General features: G+C 55.8%; 4 protein-coding genes across 4 annotated transcripts; 2 read left to right on the forward strand and 2 right to left on the reverse strand.

Moving 5' to 3' along the window:
* Window positions 1-303: 303 nt before the first annotated feature.
* Window positions 304-1080, forward strand: VDAG_03480 (uncharacterized protein; the record flags this gene model as incomplete). Its single annotated transcript, XM_009657345.1, has 1 exon — window positions 304-1080. Exon 1 carries the CDS (start codon window positions 580-582, stop codon window positions 1078-1080), a length of 501 nt encoding a protein of 166 aa, XP_009655640.1. The 5' UTR covers window positions 304-579.
* Window positions 1081-3594: 2514 nt separating this feature from the next.
* Window positions 3595-6265, reverse strand: VDAG_03481 (Zn(II)2Cys6 cluster transcripitional activator; the record flags this gene model as incomplete). Its single annotated transcript, XM_009657346.1, has 6 exons — window positions 3595-4943; window positions 5000-5605; window positions 5655-5876; window positions 5936-6036; window positions 6102-6121; window positions 6196-6265. 6 exons carry the CDS (start codon window positions 6263-6265, stop codon window positions 3800-3802), a joined length of 2163 nt encoding a protein of 720 aa, XP_009655641.1. The 3' UTR covers window positions 3595-3799.
* A 3564-nt stretch (window positions 6266-9829) lies between these two features.
* Window positions 9830-13030, forward strand: VDAG_03482 (fungal specific transcription factor domain-containing protein; the record flags this gene model as incomplete). Its single annotated transcript, XM_009657347.1, has 3 exons — window positions 9830-10009; window positions 10127-10637; window positions 10694-13030. 3 exons carry the CDS (start codon window positions 9830-9832, stop codon window positions 12871-12873), a joined length of 2871 nt encoding a protein of 956 aa, XP_009655642.1. The 3' UTR covers window positions 12874-13030.
* Window positions 13031-13797: 767 nt separating this feature from the next.
* Window positions 13798-15537, reverse strand: VDAG_03483 (exoglucanase; the record flags this gene model as incomplete). The annotated part of the gene is made up of 3 exons (XM_009657348.1): window positions 13798-14717; window positions 14776-14866; window positions 14920-15537. 3 exons carry the CDS (start codon window positions 15535-15537, stop codon window positions 13798-13800), a joined length of 1629 nt encoding a protein of 542 aa, XP_009655643.1.
* Window positions 15538-16490: the final 953 nt, after the last annotated feature.

Raw genomic sequence — 16490 nt, forward strand, 5'->3', positions numbered from 1 at the left:
GTTTCTTCAGACAGCGTTGCGAGCTTAAAGATTAGATTTGTCGGATGACTTTCAATTGAACTTGTGTCATTGCATTCCTGGAACTGTGATCTGCTGTCTGTGTTAGTGCTTCTCCTCGACTACCGGACTTTTGTAATGAAAGACCGCAGTCGATCATTCAGAGCGCGATGCATCATCCGTCGAAGCGGGATTTTCACGTCACCGACTTATGGTTTCTCATATTTCTTTCGGACGAAACACTCAGTTTGCTTTGAGGAATCCATCGTCGGGCCAAAAATATCAGTTGCTGACAGGATCGTACTCTAGAATGGCTGAGAAGGTTTTTGTTTGCTGGCTGTGTCCTCAGACTTGACACAGTCTCAAAACGCTGCCAACGAGACCGAGCTCTAGAACGTAGATACCCCCGCTGAGCCCCTCTTCCAGGACCCGTCTCGACATCCAACAACTCGGCACGTGGAAATTCCTTCACAACGTATCAGACAGAAACATAATCACTCATCGCTCCATATCCTAGAAAGCAGATAACCACCGTTTACTCTTGTATCTGCCATCGCAAAGTCCACCATCACATCGCCCAGCATGCCCATCTCAGTCCGCCCAGTCGCCGCCCTCGACCTCGCCACACTGGAGCGCTGCAGCACCGTCGAGCTCGCCGCCTTCGCAAGCGACTTCCACTCCCTTGCCTTCCCCGGCCCGTTCCCGGAGGACCGCGCCGAGACGAAAGCCCAGGCGCTGTCCACCACCATACAGAACGACGGGTGCCGCGTCTTCGCGGCGTGGGCCGTCGACGACGAGGGCTCCGAGACGCTCGTTGGCTGTGCGCGGTGGTTCGTCTATCGCAAGAGCATGCCGGAGCCCGAGCTGCATAGTTTCGGCCCCGGCGTGCACGTTGCGGCTGCGACGGAGATGCTCGGTGCGATTGATGGCCTGCGGAAAGCGAATTCCAGCGGCAAGCCTTGTGTTTGTGAGTTCTCTTGGCAGCTGGGGGGGCTATTTGGTGTTGGAGGGGGTCAAGGGTCAGAGGAAAAGGTGTCTGTATTGGGAAACTATTCTGCAGGGCAGGACGGTGCCTGGAACTAAGCTATAGGAGGCATCAGGGCACAGGCCACCTGGCAACAGGTGACTGCCACTGACCAAGTGAATGCCCTGAGTGCCGCCAAGTGAATACCACCAACATTTGGTAGTTGCGGGACGGGGTCTTGTGCCTAGTCGCTGACGTGTTGCAGACCTCTCTGTGCTGGTCGTGCATCCGGACTATCAGGGCCGGGGCGTCGGGAAGCTGCTCATGGAATGGGGGCTGGATAGGGCGGCGGGTCTTGGTGTGTCGGTTTTCCTGGAGTCGTCTCCTGCTGGGAGGAAATTGTACACAGGCCTTGGGTTTAGAGAGGTTGGTGTTGCCAAGGTGCCGTTTGCGCAGTTTGGCCTCGACAAAATGTTTACGGCGTGGGCTATAATATGGACTGGGGCGGAGGTCTAAAACACGGGTTCCGATGTGCACCGTGGCACTGCCACGAAAGGTAAACCGTGAAAGCATCACCAGTCTCCTATCTCCCTTTGGATAGGACAAGATTATCCTGGGAGTGGGCGCCGCCAGGTTTACTACTTGGTTCTTCTACCCAGCTACCAAGATTTAGCAGCATGGCGAGGGAGGTGGCCCATCCTAGGGAGGAAAAGTAGAGCCTATACTTTCTATTATTCCTCTATTCGCGATGATGAGTTATGGCCCAGGCTTGAATGTTGAGTCCTCGTTGAAACATGGTAGGTGTACTGATGCGCTGCTCAAGCAAATCATAGGATTGGTGGAGCAATAAGCAGACTTTTCGTCATGATTTTTGGTTGCCTTCGTTTTATATTTCTACCTTTATCATCCTGAGAACTGTCAAGTGAAACTACGCTTTCTTAATCTTGGCTAACGATGCCGCTGGATGTGGCACCTGGAGCAGTTCAAGAAGTCAGGTTCTACCGTTTTGTGCACAATAACCCATCGTATGCATTGCTCTTTCCGAATTATTCCTCGTGAGCAGGTCTGAAAGGCGAACCACGCCATGGCTGAGGCGCACAGAGCCCCAGCTAGCCCCGCACAGTCGCGCTGGTCAACGGGTTAGAGACAAGGTCCCGCGAGAATCAAAGTCAAGGTCCGATAGATGTCTTGCTTAGAAAATCTAATAGGCCCCTCATGCTGGAGTGAAACCCATTTGCCCCATTCCTAAAATACGCGAGGGGGCACCCCAGGTGGGCCATGCCTAGATTTGCTTCCTCATTCATTCGGTCCAATGGGAATAACTTCAAGTGTAAGCCAGCAATAGATAGTTCACGATTCTTTCTTCCACTATTTCTCACGCTCTTTCCAGAACCTGAGCGGCAGAAACAAAGTTCGGAGAAAACCTGAAGAAGCCTTTGGCGTATCATAAGAGCATCGAGGGTGAGCTCAACCAAAGGCAGAACTTCTTCATGAAGAGCACTCCGAAGCAAGCCGTTGCCAGGCGGTTCTTCCTAACAATGACGAGCACCGCCCTTGTAGAGAAGCCCGAGTCAGCGGAGAGGCTGATTGATTCCTCCCTTTTCCTTCGCATGCTGAAGGTCAATACCGCCAATGGACTTGACACATGACTACCTTGACAAGTGGCACATGAGTGGGCCAAAGCAAGGTCCCGGGCATCTAGAGGCCCTGCCACAGAACAGCGTGAATGTCTCATGGGCGCCTCCCCAGCGTTTTGGACTCCGTGATTTTCCATGACGGCAATGAAGTGAAATGAAATGTCATCATCTGCGCAACCAGCTTTGGCCTCTTTTACAAGCCCCGTCTTCATATTGTCCGGCGGAAGGGGGTCAAGTTGAAAGAGCTTCGGTGTCCAACTGCAAACCAAGCTTTGGTGCCCCGAAATTTCTCAAACCTTCGCATGAAACATTTTCCCCTCAAGATGGACGATCCTATAAAACCAGATAGTGACTTTCTGGTTGCCCGAAACCAGACTACCTCGGCCCTGCAATATGCTTCGCATGGGTCTCTCATCTCGGCCATCGCAGCTTACACATTACTTCGCGAGGATCATCAATGAAACCCAAAGAGAAGGCCACGCCACATTTGAGTCACGACAAGAGTATGTCGACGATCTAAACCGTCATCACTAAGAATATCTGAAAACCATTGCCTTGGCCTCTGACTGTGCGTCGACCTGCAAAGACGGCACTGAGGGCGGCAGAAGCAACAACCCACGCGGAGGAAACCGCCTCCGTTACCCGCAGATGCTGCAGGACCCGAGTTTGAGGATTGGGCCTTGGTCCCGGGCACAGGACTCCACGGCTTCTTTGACAATGGTCAGTCTCTGAGTCAGGAGGACGGCGACGCTGCCCGGCACCTTGAACACCCTCCATGGCTCGCTTATAGGCATCCTGTGGGAAGGGTTAGGGATTCATACACTGCACAGACCATGGAGGTCTCGGAAGCCATTGTGGGCCAGATGCCACGGCCAAGGGACAATGCTTGTGTCGGCTGGTGTCCTGAAATGACATCCCAGGTCACGTTCATCCATTAGGGCCCTACCTGTTGACCCCTCCACCCGTAAACAAGGATACAGTGAAGGACTGAGTCTTACGATGATACTGGAATCCTCATTGGTACACTGAAGCAGACAAACCGCAGGTCGTTCCAGTAACCTACAGATCTCGCAGCCATGTCCGGGCCCGCCCTCAACCCCCAGCCGCAAACTCCATTCCGAACCCGCTGACGTATGTTTCAGAGTAATCGAATCCGCCTCCAAGTTCTGCCGTCTGAAGCAAATCTTCTACATGACATCCGTCAGGCCCATCGATATTGCTGTCCCCCAGGGGCCCCAGGGGGTAGGACTCCAGGCATCTGCTGCATTGCGTTTCCGTGGGCCATGGCCTGAGTGGCCTGCTGCGCCTGGAAATGTTGCTGTTGCTGTTGCTGAGGACTTTGATGCTGCTGTTGCGCCTGGAAACGCTGCTGTTGCTGTTGATGAGGACTTTGATGCTGGTGCTGCGCTTGGAACTGTTGCGGCGGCTGAGGACTTTGATGTTGCTGCTGCGCCTGAAAGTGTTGCTGCTGCTGTTGCTGAGGACTCTGATGCTGCTGGTGCTGCTGCTGCTGAGGGCTGTGATGCGGTCGCTGCTCTATCATTTGCTTGCGAGCCTTCAACCACGACCAAAGATCCCGTGACATGATCTCAAAGTTATCTTTCAGTGGCAGTGCGTTCTCCCATCTCTCGCCATATTTCTTCAAGGTTTCGAAGACCTGTTGCAGACACCGAAGACTCTGAGACACCTTGTCCTCGTTAGGGTTTCGCGGGCGTGGCAGAGGCGGCGGCGGTGCGGCACCAGGGCGTGTCAGAGGTGCCTGTGGTAATACGCCAGAAAGCAGGGCATCAGCGCCATCGTTGAGAACAGTCACGAGCTGGGTGGCCATGAAGTATAGCTTCAACACGTCGTGGTAGGTGTAGTAGGCAGTGTGACTCGGCGTTGGGTGGTGAACGACGCCATGGATGGCGCTTACGTAGGCGATGGCGTGCTCAAAGATGAGAGCTCGGGTGTAGGAGGTGATGTTTGGTGCGCGGGCCGAAGGAGCGAGGCAGTAGACGTAGCTGTAGCGTAGATCGAGATCAAAGAGATCTCGGATGGGTGCCGATAGGGTCGTTGGCAGCGACTCATTCCACTCTCGCATGTCGAGACACATCTGCCAGATGAATGAAGCAGCATCGTGAAGGGGCTTGGGTTCCGATTGAAACAGAATCTGGTACCAGTGTGACTGTTTGCGGCGAAACTCGAAAAGAAATAGAGCTGGGTCTGCATCCTGAGGTCCCGCGACGAGGCCCTGTGCAACGGAGTCCCGGCCTGCGTTGCGTTGTCCAGAGCTGTTGGGGTATGCGACGTTGATGGAATCGTCGGTGAAACTGAACGCCCGCGCGTGCGTCATGCTGATGGCCCTGTGCTTTGGTCAGACCGATGACAATCAAGTGAAACCTGTGAAAAGGGAATTTACCTGTCTAGCGAGTACACGCAGTAAAATATCCTTCTCCGCGTGTCAAGCGCAGCAGCATCAGTGATCTGGCTCTGTATGGGATCCTGGTGCAGCCCCATGTCAATGACAGCGCGGCATGCGAAGCCAATCAGATACCAACTGTCAAAGTGAACGGGATCGAGCATGGAGTATTGCGTCAGTAGTATGAGAGACTGCACTTGCGTGATGCTTCCAGGTCCCAGGGCACCGTCAGCACACGGAAGAGCGCGCCCAACAAAGTCGACCGCGCTGAGGTAGTATGAGTCCTCCCGTTCTCTACTTTGAGCTGCATACCCAATAGCAAGCACCAGGTAAATCAGCCAGTAATCCGAGTCTTGTATGACGCGATCGTCCTGTTGATAAAGATCGTCTAGTACAGTCAAAAGCTTGGTCTCAGAGAAAGCCGGCACAACAGAAAAGATGTTGGCCATGTAGTACTGGACCATGGTGAGAGCCTCTTGTCGCGGCGGCAGGCTCTTCTCTGCAGGCTCTGGGGTCATTTCGTTGGTGGAGGCGGCGAGGACGAACCGGCCGAAAGTCAGATTACTGACGTCGACTTCGAAGTCGCGCGACGTGGCGTCTACCGACCTGGAAAATGTAAGTGAGGCTCAGGTAAGACGCAAGTTGAGGCGCCTACATGAAGCCAAAGTCAGAGACAAGCGAGTTGATATCCGAGTCTTCACGTCGCCGAGCAGCCTTGCGGTGAATGGCGGCACGGATCTTCGCCAATGAGTCTTTGCGGTCGTATTGGGTGGATAAGTCATCAGGCTCATGCAAATTGACAGAAGCCTTCCTCAACCTAGCAAAAGCCAACCGACGTTCCAGCTTCTCGACCCTAAGTTCCAGAGCAGCAACGTAGCTATACCTTTGTCAGCCTCACATTACAAGGCATGCCAGGTCAACGTAGGGGCAACGAACCTCCTTTCCTTTCCTCGAGCGAATTGATCATTTGCACTAGAGCATTCACTTTCACGGCCGGCCTTTTCGCAAGCGGTGCATGCAGGTAGTTTGCCATCGCACTATGGCAAGGAAGTAGATTAGTTCGGTTGAAGACCCCAGACGTGGACACCTTGTCATCACATACCTTCACCTTCGCAGCTCGACCTGTGTGGATGACGTGGATTAGTATAGGTGGCTTTGACAGTAGCAGCTGAGAGAGGAGGGCGGCGCAGACTCACAACGTGAACATGCTGATACGGGCCGCGATACCCGAAGGAGAGGATTATCGGAGAAGCTAGAGCCCGGCATCTCGGCGGGGGCACACGGAAACCACAGTGAATCTCCAGAAAGCTAGGCGCTGATGGCCGAAGTACGCTAGGTCGTGGGAAATAAAGTGAACCGCGTCGCGCGCGAATCTCTGAACTCGAGAAGCGCTGGGGCTCGGTCGGTTGGAACAGAGATGGAGGTTGCACGATTGGCGAGCGCGAGTGGCGGGGTAAGTATCTCGTGTCGTCGTAACGTCACTAGCCAAAGCTGTGCGGTATGGATGATTGAAGGCAGAGCTGGCGGAACGATGGCGGAGACCAGAATCCAAAATTGATAGAGCTTGGAAATAGATACCAGGTCGCGAGGCTCCGAGGCTGGCCGATCTTGTTTCTGGTGAACAGTCGATGAGAGGGACAGTCGATGAGAGGGAGAATTGGGAGTGAGAGCGCGTGCGGCTCTGCCAATGTGCCAGGATTATGTCAACAGCTTGAATGGCCAGGTCAAGTTAGCGGGCCGCTGCTCCGGTATCGTTGGTTGCCTTAGCTTGGGTAACACTGTTCCAGTGAACGCGCCTATTTGTCGCCTGGTTGTATAGTTCGCGTCAAAATGGCCACTGAAGCAATGGCTGGCTGGCTGGTCTGTGAGCGAGGGGAGCGGTGCCTGGGAGGGCAAGGCGGTACAGGCGCGGAATCGAAGGATGTTGAACCCCGCAGATGGGTTTTTGACGAGTGCGATCCCAATTCATCCGAAGAGGCCCTCGCTGCTCTTAGGCTCTCCGGGCGGTGCGGGATGAGTGGATCCTGCAGCAAAGCCACAGGACCCTAGCCACGCCCACACCTGCCGGTGCTCGTCGTGTTCGTGCCCTGTAAAAGTTGCGGATGCGTCGCGTTGTTGGATCCAATACGCACAATCCAACACCTGCCTCGAGGCATGCTGTTTGTCCCCCCTGTCGTCCGAGAGTTGCCCCTTTGAACCAACTCGTGAATAACTGTCGCTCTTGGAGCGATCTTCCACTCTTGCGAGTCATGTTTTGCTTGAGATGCTGTCTGTGTGGTCGTATTCTTGCTTCTCTGCCGGGGTTGGGGGCCTTCCGACTCCATCCATATGAGTAATGTCGACTGTGAAAGACATGTTGAGAGACAAGTTACTCGCCGTATGATTCGTTGGTCTATCATGAGCGCGAACGTGATTGATCCGAAGTGTCGTCAGATGCGAAGACTTGGATGCATACCAGGACTCACGACGACGAGGCTTTGCACATCAGTTGCTGAGTGCAGAATCAACAGCAGTCGATATTTTTGAACTGCAACAAGTTGTCATCTGGCACAGACCGTGCAAAAGGGTTGCATCCTTGGCGGGTGTCGTTGAGACAGGCTTGACAGGGCTTGGTTTATGCTACTACCCTGAGTTGACACGCGTTTCACATGATGCATACCGTACCTGGGTTGGAGAAGCCCCGTCAAAGTAGTGCTTGATGTCGGGGTTGTGCGCGGACGCGATTGTGTGCCTTGCCATCAGAGTTGGGCACGACAATGCGCCAAAGAATGACCCCAAGGCTAGGTACGTACGTTTGGTGTCTCAGGGAGTTTGTGTTGGGCTTGATAGCACAAAAGCGGCAAGGGAACCGACTGGCCTACATGATCCATGGCTGGCGGTTCTCTCAGCATGTCGACAATGGACAGGGTCGTCGATCAGAGAGGGCCCAGCATCGGGGTTATGCAACATGGCCGCCACGGCATGTACCTCCTCCCAGTGACAGGCTAGCGCAGGGTCGGTTCGGTTCAGGGTCGACTCGAATTGATCGATTCAGATGCACCTTGACTCGACCCTCCGATGTTAGCCTGATAAGGCTCGGGCGGTGGAGGTCCTGGTGACGGCTCAGATGCCTATTCGGTCGACCACAGGCGGCACCAAGGGGAGACTGGCGGCCGACGGGAGGATTCCAGGAAGCACGATTGGTGCGGCGCCTAGTCCGGGTGCTGAAGTGGACAGACACGCCTTATCCGGTAGTCCATTCGTGGTGGGGCGAGGGTTGCAACCGAAGTCCCGTGGCTTTTCTTTGTTTTGAAGAGGGGCATGAGGCGTCCTTATGGTTCGGCATATGGCTTGACGACGAGAGGGGACTCGCGATTCGCGACATGGAACAGGTGCTCGTTGATGTCTGGTAGTTGAATCTCCTTGAGGAATTCAGAGCAGAGAGAGAATGCTCAATCTCCTGGCAAGATGGTCCTGGTAAGACATCCAAGCCTAGGCGGAGCCAATGGGTCATATCCTATGCGGTGTATCTCGAACACGCCTTGTCTGAATCTTGCAGCGACGAGGATCTAGGGATCGTTGGGGGACCTGGGGTCTGAGTTGCTTGTCGCGTGACAATGTCCATGTCAAGGACCCTGGAAAGACAGGCCGGGGACAGGACAGCCAGACTCCTAGTCACCATGACACTGGACCGACCATGTCTGGCGCATGAGAGAAGTAGCCTCATACATGGTATCCCGTGTTCCATTGCTAATTTTAAGGCTATGCGGCTCCTGCTTATTCCTCTGCCCGTGCCTGCCATGGTTTGGGTTAGACTGGGCTCTTCTGCTGCAAGGCACCTGGCCAAGTTGGCCTCTACTTCCGTCCCCTTCTCCTCCCTCCTGCCGTTCTCACTGCTGTCATCTTGTCATCACATTGAAGAGCCAATCACGACATGTGTTTCGCTTGTGATCCGGTCTTATTCTCGGGATCTGCCCCACTGTAACCTGTGCCATGATCAGTTGCAGGTAGGGACGGACACTCTTAACACTGTACAAGCGAACTGTGAAGCAGTCCCGCTGGCCGCGTCCAAGCTGACAGTCGCCCTCCAGGAATTCCTCTGAATACAGTGCGCTCACAGTTTGAGACCACACGAATCCTTCTGGGACTGGCAAGTCCTTTTGGTACCTACCAGCAAGTCACTGCACCCGTTCTTCCACCTTCCCTCTTCCCCCCCCCCGCCCCTTGTCTCCTGCCCCTCCCCCCCACTTGATCTCGGTCACAGCTGCCGCTGGTCCTCACTGCTCTGCTTGACTCTCAGAAGTACCACTAAACACGCAATGGCGCCGTGGCTTGGACGTGCCCAAGGCTCTCGCTTCGCCGTCTGAATGAGAGGCACAAGCAACACCACGACCCGCCCACCGCATTGCCCAGCCGACTTGACAGGCCGACTCCTCGGACGACATTGTGGTGTCTGTAGCCAGACTCGACGCTACTTGCTCCCCAAACTCCGTCAGATCCACTCGTCGTTTCGGCCTTTACTCTCCTGACTTGCTGGACAAATCCAACAGTCCCAGTTCAAGCCCAGGCTCGTCGAGAACTGTCGCAATCCGGGGAGGGGGGCTCCATCCCACGTCGATCCCGCCTGCCAAGTCGCCCAAACTTGGATTGAGCTAGGACTGGATCCTCGCAGCAACCTCAAACCCACGACGACCCCTCGAAAACGACTGCTCTTGAACCCGACCCGACGACGAACTCGACGACGACGACGATAGCCGCCCGCCGGTATATGCAACAATCAGCCAGACAGACGAACAGACAGACAGACAAACACATACACATCGCGGTCGGCTGACCCTTCTCTTCGCCTTCATGGACGCCGCCGACGTCTTCCGGCAAGGCTTCAACTCCTTCGTGCCTCCGAGGCCACGGCCCGTCCCTTACAACGTTGCTCGCGTCGCTCGAAACCCCTCGCCGCAGGACGACGATGATGGTGCGAACCACCCAGGACGCATCGCCCATACCTTGACAGCTTGTTGTCGCTGTCGCCAGGTGAGCCCGCCACTGCCCCTCATCTGCCTTGGGCCGTGGGCGCTTCCGACTTGCCTCTCAGATGCAAGCGCAGCCCATGAAGTCGCACAGGCCATACTGACCAGTTCGTTTCTCTAGAGGAAAACCAGATGCGATCCGACACTACCGCGCTGCTTGCCCTGCGAGCGATCCGGCTCCGTGTGCGAATACTACGATGCGACAAAAGGCCGGAAAATTGGTCGCAACTATGTAGTCAAGCTACAGGAAAAGGTCCGACAATTAGAGAACGAATTGAGCATGTACACCGACGAGGACAACGATCACCCCCGCAGCAACGAAGACTTTGTGCGTCCTGGCGGACTGGTACGACTTTCAGAGTCGGAAGAAACGCCGCGGTACCTAGGTCCCAGCAGCGGCATTGCAATGACCCGCCTGCTCATGGAACAGGCCAAACTGTTCACCGATTCCAAGCGCATATCTGAGCTCATTCCCGAAGTGAGAGCGAGACGACAGACACGCATGCAATCGATCGTCATGACAAAACCCACCAAGCGAAAGAAGAGCTATCCCACTACAAGCGCACACCCCGCCACTTCACTGCCCGCGCGCCAGGTCGCCGATCGGCTTGTCGACATATTTTGCCAGAGATGTGCGTCGATCCCCGTCTCGTTCTGCTCGCATTCAAGATACTAACATGTTGCACAGCTCAAGTTTTCTGGCCTACCTTGCACGAGAAACAGTTTCTCAAAGACCTGGAAGAAGTCTTCGCCGGTGGAACGTGCTCCTACAAAAACTTTATCGTCCGGATGGTCTTCGCCATTAGCCTTCAGAAGCTCGATATCCAGTACGCTGGACTTGCCGACAGCTACTACCTGGCCGCCATGGAGTATTTTGAGATCGTGATCCGATCCAAAGATTTGAGGACTCTGCAGTGCCTAGCCCTCATCGGGCAGTACTCGATGCTTACTCCCACGCGAATGGCCATTTACCATGTTGTGGGCATGGCAACGCGCATATGTCAGGCTGAGGGACTTACCGACGAGAAGACGATATCAGCCGATTATTCGTTAGGCCTCATAGACCCCCTGACCCTCGATATGCGACGCCGGCTTTCATATGTCACCGCATCAATGGAATTTGGCCTTGCCCATAGCATGGGACGCCCGAATGGCATATCAAAGGGAGACGATTATCTGGACGTCGAGCCCTTTGCCACTGTTGACGACGAGTACATCACTGAGAAAGGCATTCTCCCTGCTCCGCCCAGTGAGAAGAAGCTTGTCGCATTGCACTTTTTCAAGATGAGAATGGCGCAAGCCGAGATCAAGCGGTTTCTCTATGAGAAGAAACGCCCTGAGCCCAAGAACGAGACACATCCCTGGTTCAGCAAGATGGAAAAGGACATACAAGACTGGGTGGACCAATCACCAGAGAACCCAGCTTGGTGTAAACCTTGGTTAGTTCGATATTGCCACCTTAGGTTGAAGTTGCTAACACTGCGTAGGTTCACTGGCCGAGCCCACCAGATGCGCATTTTCCTTCACCGGCCGTCTCCGCAAATACCCAAGCCATCTGGCCGAGCCGCCCTGATCTGCTATGAGGGCGCCGCGTACATCATCAACCTGTCTAAGCAGCAAATGGAAAAGGCGGCTGTAGACATCACCTGGATCTTCTTGTTAACCCTTTTCATGGCTCTGAACACGATGCTTTGGGCGGTCTCATACTCAGAAGTTCGGCAGGCACATTCTCGAGAAGAAGTCGATGAGCTTGTACAGGTTGCGCTTGACATTGTCGATCAAGAACAGTGCGCTCAACGATGGCCCGGTTCGGAATCGGCTTCCAACTTGTACTCTGTCTTCGCCAAAGCCTGTCTCCAGGTCTACGACATTCGCGACACCTCCACAGTTGCTTCCTCCAGCCATCTCAACACGCCATCCTCCATCTTCGATACGGGCTCTCCCCAGGGTTCCGACAATTCGGCGTCTACTGCGCCCTCGTTCAAGGTCAATGCGCCCCAGTTCGGAACCGTATTCGATGCCACCCCCGAAGCAATGAATCACTTCGGATACGAAGCGAACTATCAACCGATTCACCCAACCTTCCGTTCCAATTCGATCTTTATGGGTCCTTCCACAGATCAGCTCGGTCGACGATTTTCAGCCTATCCTCCAGAACTACCCCTGGATGACCAGACGCCGCCTGGAAACACGCCCGTTGGTTATGCGTCCTCAATGTCGACACCGGCGCAGCATTCTGGCCATCTTCCCACCCCTCCTGAGTCGCTCGGTGCGAACCAGTTGAATGCTGGTACTCCTGGCAGTACGACGTCGACAATTTCACCACCTTCGAGTGCCACGCCTACGATGCCGCAATCTTCGCCAGCTATGCCATTCACGCCGTCGATGAATGCGATAAGCACCAACATGTCGCCGCCTCCGCCGCCGCCCAAGATGACGCAACCGGGACAGCAACCTCATCCTCCCCAGCGGGAGCCCACATTTGTGGTGCCGCCGCCTCCGCCGCAAGTCCAGCAGCGTCCGCTGCCTACACCTAGTGGGATCACGGATTGGTTCTCGCCGCCGCCGCCATTCATCACGCCGTACAACTTTACCCCCATGAGCAACAGCTTTTTTAACGACGGATCCCACGCACACAACTACACGAATGCTCCTGAGCTCGGACTCGGCATTGGGCAATTCAACTTTGGTCCTTTCGGTGGGCCGCCGGCAGGCTGGAACGCGGAGCGACAGGGTAGTCTGAGTCAAGAACAGCAGTTGGAGCTCATGACGGCGCTGGAGACGGACGGGATGGGCGAGATTGATGCGTTTCTGAACATGGGCATGGATGCGGGCAACCAGGGCGTCAACACGAGCGGGTGGTCCTAAGGCCGTCGATGCATTTCACGGGGTATTCGTTTGGATGTACCGGGAGTCTGAAGCGGGGACACGGTGAACAGCAGGAGACGGGAAGGAGGCCATGGATTCGTTGGAAAAATAGGACAGGCGTTAGGGGTGCCCGGTGGCCAAGTACATCTTACTGTCCATGGTTGTCCTGATGTGTCAATTCGCCGTGAGTCTAGTGCGTGTGCAGAGGAGGATATCAGCGACTGGTCGCGTGTGGCTGCGGAGACACTGACTCCGGTGTTTTCCTATGGCGTCGCCGTTCTCGATGAACGACCGCCTTTTCACGATCGGCTTTGTGTTGTTTTCTTTTCCATGCAGTGGTGCCCGAATGTCTGACTGCCGTGGCTGGCATTCCATCATCTCGGAGCCAAGGTCTCCCAGCGTGTACCCACATATGTGTCTCTCAGGTGCATATCGGACGGTGAGAAGACAGGGATGCGGCCTCGCCATACCACGGTTCAAGAACAATACTTGCACATTGGGGAAGAGTTGGCTCTCCGGGACAAACATCTTCGGGAGAGACTCCTGGGGTACTTATACATCCTGGTTAAGTAATATGGAGCAGCAGCTAGTTATCATGTCTCGTGGGCATATCAATTTCCCCAGATCAGAGCGACTCAAAACTCGGGATTCCGCAGGCCACAAACCAAGGACCAACCATATAGCTAAATGATTCACAATTCACGGCAAAATACACAAGACAATGTATAGACATATATTTACTGAGCGCCGGCATGGCTAGACCGACGACTCGGAAGCATGTACAAATAAAGGCAAGAAAGGAGATACATGTACTGAGCCGGGGCGGCTTCTCTTTTGAAACCCTCGCCGTTCGTCTTGGACTTTGTCCTTCTCATCACCCACGGGGAGGCCGCGGAGGGCCGCTCGCAGAGCACCGTCGGGCGCTTACAGGCACTGGGAGTACCACTGGTTCTGGGCCTGGCAGGTCGAGCCGGCGACGCAGGTGGTGGGACCGGTCCAGCCCTGTCCGCCGCACTGGCCCCACTTGGGAGCGGCGGCGCCGCCGGAGGAGGCGGTCGTGGTGGTGGGGGGAGCAGCGCGGGTCGTGGTGGTGACGGCGGCCCTGGTGCTGGTGGCGAGGGTCGTGGCGGGAGGGGGAGCGACGACAGTGGTGCCACCGCTGGGAGGGCTGACGGCGCCCTGGTTGAAGGTCGAGCCGATAGGGCCGAACTTGATGTTGCTGAACTGCACCGTGGCGTTGGCCTGGTTGGCCTCGGTATCGGCGGGCGTGCCGGAGGTGGTGGGGCAGCTGCCGCGCTCGGCGCCGGGGCCGGTGGATGTGGTGGGGAAGGTCGAGTCCAACCACAGCATGTTGGCGTAGTGGTCGTTCCACAGGGACATGACGAGGACCATGGGCTTGGAGACGGCGTCGCTCGTCTGGGCGAAGCCACCGCGCTGGTCGAAGATGTTCTGGTCGCCAAAGGCGGTCTTCTGGGCCTTGCAGAAGGCGGGGGTCAGAGAGTTGCCAGGGTTGCCGGCAACGGTGCTCTGAGAGTTGGCGAAGACGACGCCGTTCTGGACGTAGAAGCGCTTGATCTCGGAAAGATCACCAGTGCTGCCGCCGGAGCGGAGGAACTGAGTGACGACGGTGAGCTTCTGAGCAGTGTTGAGCTTGAAAGCAGTGCCCTCGCCGTAGAAGGTCTTGTCACCCTGGCGGTACGAGTTGAAGTCGCAACCATCGGGATCGCAGTCTCCGCCGTAGCGGTCAGCAGAGTAGGTGCCGCCGCACTTGTCGCCCTGGCACGTGTGGTAGGCGTTGTTCTGGCAAGGGTGGGGAGTGTAGGCAGTGGAGATCTTGTTGGCCTCTGCAAAGCTGTCAGCATGTGGCCGCATTATTAGATTGTAGATTGGCAGGCAACGTACCCCAGATATCCATCTCAGCGCAGCAGGCACCGAGGTTGCCGACACCAGAGTTGGGATCATCCGCAGCAGGGACCCAGCCGGCAACGTTGGCCTGTAAGGTGATGGTTAGTCAGGCTTCATCTGAGAGACTGAGGCTGTACTGACAACACCGCCAATGAACTTGACATCGCGGGGGCACTGGCTGTCGCAGTAACCAGTACCGTACTTGGCACCGGCCTTGTTGGTGGAGTACTTGGAAACACCACCATCCAGGTCCATGGAGACAAAGTACAGAGCGCCGTTGAGACCGCAGCCGGTCTTGGAGACGTCGACGTCGAAGGTGAACTCGTTGCCAAGGAGGTTGAAGGCCTGGTACTTGGTGTCGTTCTCCATGAGGTAGACACGGCTGCCAATGTTGGTGCCGTACTGGTGCTTGGTGACGAACTTGAGGGTCAGGGCATTGCCGCTGGTGGTGACACCGTAGGTGTTGGCGTAGTCGGCGCCGTCAACGCAGCACTGCTGAGCGCAGGTAGTGCCATCGGTACCGCAAGAGGCGGTCCACTTGTTGCCGTCGTAGCAGTTTGTGGATCCGGAGACGGTGTGAGTCCATCGCCAGTTGGAGTCGAGGACGACGGAGCCCGAGACGTTGGTGCAGCTGGAACCACCGGTGCCAGTGCACTTCTGCCAGGTCAGAGGAGGGTGCGTCTCAGCCTGAGACGTGCAAGCCTGCTGGGCGCGGGCGGCGGCCAGGAAGGCCAGGAGGACACCGAAGTTGGTCTTCATTGTGATGTGCGGGTGGAAGTGGAGGATCCTGAGTGAAAGGCGAAGATGTTGTGAGTGGGATGAAGAACTGGGATTGAATTATCGAGCGAACGTCCATGGTTTTATAGAGATTTCCATGAACCTTTTGGTATCAGGTTCCATGTCTTAATTGATATTCGAAGCCAGCATCGTGTGGTGGCAACAAGGGCCGCGCCAGCGGACTCGATGTCGGCGCGCGGACCGTCGAAGGTGAGAGCCGCTGAGAGCAAGCTGTCGCGGCGGTTCACGATGACCAGGAAGATCAGGTTCCATGAGCCCAGAAGGGAGTGGCGAGCCGCGTCGCTGCAGCTGTCCGAGAGCCTCGTGCCAGGCAGGACCTTGAAGGACCGTGTCGAAAGCGGCAACTAAAGACCCAGCAGCCGCGTCGACGTACTATGGGAGAGAAGCCGAAGATGTGGTCAGACTTCGCGCGTGGCTGCCCCAGGTCTGGGCTTGGGGGTTGACGATGTCCACTGGGGTCATGCGGCTGGATCGACTGCAGGGGTCCACAAGGTTGGGGAAAAGGGGTTGCCGATACTGCCGAGGATCGTCTTGGCAGCCAGCCATAATCAACACGGAGGGCTTCTACCGAGTGTGACTTTTTGTTCGTGGAGAATGGTCGCAGGGGGCGTATAGCTGGTACGAACCCGTTCCATGGCTCGTCGCGTCCTAGAGCTGGGGGTACGGCTGTCCTGTGAGACTTCCCGACGTATCGGTTGGTTATTCTTGGTCTTCAGAGCCCATCGAAACATCCGGTTAATTTGCTGGTGGGCTCTACTCATCAATCGTCGGCGTCTCCTTGGTATGCCCGGTTACAAACAAGAAGAGAGTGTTCGGGATCTGACTGGGTCGGATTCCGGGCCTAGGCGAGCGGCACCCCGCACAAACGTCACGCCTATTCAACTTGAGACAGACACCAACTGCTCGGGAAGAGA

The sequence above is a fragment of the Verticillium dahliae genome, genomic scaffold (genome assembly GCF_000150675.1).
Source record: "Verticillium dahliae VdLs.17 supercont1.5 genomic scaffold, whole genome shotgun sequence".
NCBI classification, from domain to species: domain Eukaryota; kingdom Fungi; phylum Ascomycota; class Sordariomycetes; order Glomerellales; family Plectosphaerellaceae; genus Verticillium; species Verticillium dahliae.